This window comes from Arachis ipaensis, chromosome B07 (genome assembly GCF_000816755.2).
Source record: "Arachis ipaensis cultivar K30076 chromosome B07, Araip1.1, whole genome shotgun sequence".
In the NCBI taxonomy this organism is placed as follows: Eukaryota; Viridiplantae; Streptophyta; class Magnoliopsida; order Fabales; family Fabaceae; genus Arachis; species Arachis ipaensis.
The window spans coordinates 69908643-69914704 of NC_029791.2; the positions used below are offsets into that span (position 1 = coordinate 69908643).

Genomic DNA, 6062 nt, shown 5'->3' on the forward strand with positions numbered 1-6062 from the left:
TGCTACTATAATGAGAATATTCTCTTATATTCTATGCATTAACTTGACTTATGTTGAGTAACTGTTGCAATTGATGTCTCAATTGAATGGTTTGTGTTTGCACAAGTTGTGTTTGATATCAACTCTTGCTCTTTCTTACATTTAAAAATCATATTTTAAGCGTTGAGGTTACTCATTGAAAACTATGATCTCATTTTATGTTATACTTCTGGACTTTGTTGTTGGCTTAAATTAGGGAAGACTTTTGCAGGAAGCATCTTTATACGTTTGGGATTATTGTTAGTTGAGTGTCCTCTCATAATAATTCTACATAGTGATAGGGGACATTTACTCTGCTATTTTTTATTCTGATTCGCTTACAAAAATATGATATTGCTATTTAAAATTTAAGTGATAAGCAAAGCAACATAAATGAGCTTGATAATGTGTTCGATGCTTTGTTTTCTCGTGCAGGATTAGGCCCTTTGTTGTAATAGAATGATAATGACCTCCTTAAGTTGAAGACACCTTCTAAATAAAAATCAGATCAACATTTGAGTACTGACGTGGTTGGTCCCGATAGCTAGTTATTTCTCTAGAAATTCTTATGTGCTCTAAAGAATAAATCAACTCATTTTGTTTTATGTCATTTATTTTTGACATATCAACGATGTAAAATTTTTTTTTTTCAATTAATTCTAAAAACTATTACAAAATAATCTAACCATGATTTAAAAATTTTAATTCAAAACAAAACAATAAATTCACATTGAATAGAGCAAATGACGTACTTAGCAGCATACAAGAATTTTTCATTCGAAAATGTTTAGTAACTAAAGAAAATCAGTCAAAAACAGCTATAATTTATCTTATTTAGCATTCATTAATTGTTGTAATAATTAATTAATGCTAAATAAGACAAGTTCTGCCTGTTTTTTTTTTTTTTTTTGTCTACCTAGCATTATTCTTTTTCATGATCGACTTCTAAATTGGAAGAAAATTTGGTGAGCAAAAGTTTGGCGCATAGCTTATGTATTTGCTTGATATTTTCCGAGTTTTATAGTTTGGATTTAGAGGTTTAATACCTACTAACATAATAGTAGTAAGTTCAGTCTGCTTAGAATATAGAATTTTACGTAGGTGTTTGCTACGGTACGATGATAAATTCATATGTACCGATACGTTTAAAATATGGACAAATAATAACAATCCACGTGGAATTTATTTTCCACATCAACATTTAATTTTTGTTTTTTTAAATATATATTATATCACCACTTTTACTAATACATCCCTTTAATTAAATAAAAATAAAAAATATTTTTTATTTAATTTTATAAAAAATCTTAAACATTATTCTTTTATTTGATTAGACAAAAATATCTTTTTAAATTAATGAAATTTTAGAAGTCAATTAATCCTAATTTTATAGTCTCAAATAATTTAAACAACAAAATAAAAACATATTAAAAAAATAAAAAATTAAAATTTCTTCATCTTCTCCAATTTCTCTAATCATTTGTGCTCCATCTAAGCAAAACATATCAAAAAAACAAAAAATCAATCGTTCTTCATCTTTTCCAATTACCCCTCTGAAGCAAAGCAGTGAAAATCCCAAACTAAAACCCTACGTTCTTCGCCGCTGATTCATACATGTTCAAGATTGCGCTTAAGGAGTGCAGGCACGTGTTTGAGAATCTCGGCTCCATTGTTGATGTTGGTGGTGTCTCCAAGCTTATTCATCAAGAGTTTTCGCAGTTGAAGTGCACCGTTTTTGACCAGTCGGAGGTTGTTGGTAACCTCAAAGGAGATGGGAATTTGAACTTTGTTGCCGGTGACATGTTCAAATCGATCCCTTCTGCCGATGCAGTCTTACGGCGGCGACAAAGAATCTTGGATTTTGGTTTGAGACTTTCACTGCTTTGCTTCAGAGGGGTAATTGGAGAAGATGAAGAACGATTGATTTTTTGTTTCTTTGATATGTTTTGCTTAGAGGGGACACGAATGATTAGAGAAATTGGAGAAGATGAAGAAATTTTGATTTTTTATTTTTTTAATATGTTTTTGTTTTGTTATTTAAATTATTTGAAACTATAAAATTATGATTAATTGAATTCTAAAATTTTGTTAATTTAAAAGGATATTTTTGTCTAATCAAATAAAAGAATGATGTTTAAGACTTTTTATAAAATTAAATAATTTTTTTTTATTTTTATTTAATTAAGTGGATATATTAATAAAAGTGGTGATATAATATATATTTAAAAAAAAAATTAAATGTTGATGTGAAAAATAAATTCCACGTGGCTTGTTATTATTTGTCCATATTTTAAACGTATCGATACGTATAAATTTATCATCGTACCGTAACAAACACCTTTTAGGTATTGTTATTTCTGAATTTTTGCAGTTTTCTGTTATAATTCAAATGCAACTTCTTAATGTCATGTTGTTCATTTAAGTTCAATTCAAATGTTTCCTTTTATAGTATCATTCTTAAAACCCTAATTTAGTGATTACTACCGTCAGTTTGCAAATCTATTTCTCATTGAAGTTGTAAATATGGTTTCCAGATTTGGAGACTAAATATCTCATAACCTAAGTTCACTTACTTAATAAACATTTTATTAAACTTAAAAGTAGCATGGTTTGGAAAGATAAAAGAAAGTTTCGAAGAACTTTATTGGTTCATAAGTATTAACCCACATTCTGCAGTATTCATGGCACTTTTGGAAAGGTGAAAAACAAAACGAAGCCAGATATGTCTGATGGATTGCAGTAGCAGGAAGTGAAAAAATCAAAGTTCTAACAGCAAAAACAGGAGAAGGGATTGGAAGCATTATGAGGCAGAGGAGCTGGACAAAACCAAACAGGGGCAATGCAAGACGGAAAGAGGCGCTGTTGTAAAGGACAACGGATTTGATAAAGTTATCCTTGAAGTGGATGCTATGGACGTATGGAAGTGGATCACATCACAGGAAACAATCAACTCGTATGCTTCCTTTTCAATGTTTATAGAACTTGAATATATGCTTATACCCAGATAATTTAATATGGTAGCACATACCAGTGATATAGTCGACCACGAATAATGAAGTGGTTAATCTTCTTGTAAGTTGTAACTAGGGGTGTGCATGGTTCAGTTTTTCCATAAACTGAACTGAAACTGCACTAAATCATTTTAAATGGTTTAGAAACTGAATACAATATTCTAATCATCTTCAAGAGAAACAAGCGTGCCAACATTTGTTGAAGAATTTCTCCCTACATAAAAAAATATCTCATTAATTATAGAAAACTAACAATTAGTAACAAACAAGTAATAAAAAAAATATATATTACCTTGTTCAGCTTTTTCAATCACTTCAAAATTTTTAATTAGTCCAAATGAGTCATCTATTACCCAATCTTGAGTGCATACAAGAGCTTCCACCATATATGGTGTCAAGGAGCTCCGATAAGGGTCAATAATCCTTCCTCCTGTACTAAACGCACTCTCAGAAGCAACTGTAGAAACCGGTATGGCTAAAACTTCTCGAGCCATACGTGCAAGAATAGGAAATCGGGTTGAATTTCCCTTCCACCAACCCAAAATATCCAACTCTGCGGACTTGTTTCTAGGCTCACAATCTTCTTTCAGATATCTGTCAAGTTCAGATTTAGCATCTGAATCACTTCCAGTTGACTGCAAATAAATATTCAGGATATCATCTTCATCCTCTTCATTGATCATTGCATCTTGATTGCTTTGAGATTCATCTTCTTTGCCTTGGTAGTGATTATAAAGGGAATTCAAGCAAATAGACAATATTGACTTGAGTTCTCCTCCCTTTTCAACACCAAATGACTCATCCAAAATCCAATTTACAAAATTCAACTTGTGACATGGATCAAGCACAATTGCAATCAACAACAACATGTTAATGATATTTACTATCAAATTTAGGATATGAGCACAACAACGCATATGAAGATAGTCCCCCTTTAAAACAAGACTATTCCATGCATTTAATCTCTTTTTCAAGTATAAAATTGCACCATCATTAGAAGTTGCGTTATCAACCGTTACAGTAAAAACCTGATGCAATTTCCAAGCATCCAAACAACCTTCAATAGCTCTACCAAGTACTTCTCCTGAATGACCCTCAACCCGGCAAAAATTCAATATCCTCTTTTGCAACTTCCAATCATTGTCAATAAAGTGTGTCGTTAGAGACATATAAGTCAAATTTTGACTCGATGTCGTCCAAGTGTCAGTTGTAAGGCACACTTTTTGACAATGATGAGAGAGATAACTTTGTAACTTCATTTTCTCTGTTTCATAAAAAGAAAGTATATCACGGGCCAATGTAGTACGCGAAGGGATTTTAAACTTAGGTTGCAAGCTATGCAATAGCCTTCGAAACACATTTCTTTCTACAAATCGAAAAGCTAGCTCTTCAGTCACAAACATCTCAGTGAGGATACTTCGAGATACTGCTTGGTCAAACTTTGTAATACTTGGTGAGGATATAGGTCCACTTGTTCCCCCTTCTATCCTTTGTCTCTTGCTCTGTTCATTGTTCGAGTCAAAACATCGCTTCCAATGTTGCCGCATAGCACTTGTTCCCCCCGCATATTTTATTTGACCGTTGCAGTTTTTACATCTCGCATACTTCTCTATCCCTTCGATTGGAATGAAATGTTCCTATATCTCTGATCGATTCTTACGCCCAGAAGATCCACTAGGTTGAGGAGGTAATGAGGGATGAGTAGGAAGAACAACAGGATTTGAATACTCCTCTCTCTCAGACATTTTTAATATGAGCAACAAACCTAATTGTAAATTAAAAGTGTTATCTATATATAATAACCAATAATAGGAAAGAGATATATATGTAATGAGGGAAGAAGAGATTTAATTATATCTATGCAGAAAACCCATCTCACTTTGGGTGTTTGGCTTTGTGTTTCAATTGTATAAACTAAGTTCTGCTTATGAGCTGAGTAAATTTGAGGATCCAAACAACATTTATAAATTATAAACAATCATGTAAGTGGGTATCGAAAATTATATACCAAATTAATTACCAATGTACAATATACATTAAAATATAAAATACAAACTAAAAATAGGTTAAATAATATATATTATATAAATATATAATAACTAATTTTTTGTGTGTCTAAACTATTTTCGTTATTCAATTTAGAACAAACAAAACCTCATTTATTGGAGATATGGCAGCAACAGAAACCAAAGAAAACCACATTCACCTGATTTGAACATGAACTCTTTCTAATAAAGAATGAGGTTATTTAATTTTTTACTCATGAAATTAAATTCTTTATAAAGTTTCAAATTAACTCATACATTCAATTTACCAAATGCACTAACTTAAGATTGTATGCTTTCACAGATTTTAATTGGGAAGAAGACTTAGAAGATAGAAAATTTGTTACTGCTATTGTGTGTATTTGGAGAGTAATTTAGTGTCTTGAAAAAGTAACAAACAAGATAAAGTGAGCAGGAGCAATACCAAAGCTGTTAGCATTAACTTGAGTTAGTTAGAATTAGTTTTACCAGCTGTGATTAGTGTATGTTTAAGCTAATCTCAGTTGACATCTCTTATATATACGACCAACTCAGTGTAATCAATATATAGTAAATTCAATCACAATTCATACTACCATTCTATTTTCTTGTAACACAAGTCTGCTATATTTTTTCTTTCTGTTTTATTCTTCACTTCTTCAAGACTCATTGAGTTATATTCATGCTTCTAATAAACGGGAGATAAGTACAGAACACAAAATAATAATTTTATGATGCTATTAATCAAAGACTCAATATGTGATTCTTCATCATCAATTATTTGAAGACCCTTTTGTCAATTTCACGTAAATCAGTTAAAATATACTCTTAGATCGATTGCCAACATCATATTTCATAGGAGAGCAAGATTTTGTTGCCCCGTCGAAACCAAACAGCATCCAAAAATGACACATGTGACCAATGCAAACAACTAAAAAACACTTTAAAAAGGAAAATAAATAAATAAAATGACACAAACTATGAAGTAATAAATACATCATTACATGCT

General features: G+C 31.1%; 1 protein-coding gene across 1 annotated transcript; it reads left to right on the forward strand.

Moving 5' to 3' along the window:
• LOC107607249 (myricetin O-methyltransferase-like) lies at positions 1633 to 3026 on the forward strand. Its single transcript, XM_016309221.1, has 3 exons — positions 1633 to 1882; positions 2695 to 2716; positions 2801 to 3026. Exons 1-3 carry the CDS (start codon positions 1633 to 1635, stop codon positions 3024 to 3026), a joined length of 498 nt encoding a protein of 165 aa, XP_016164707.1.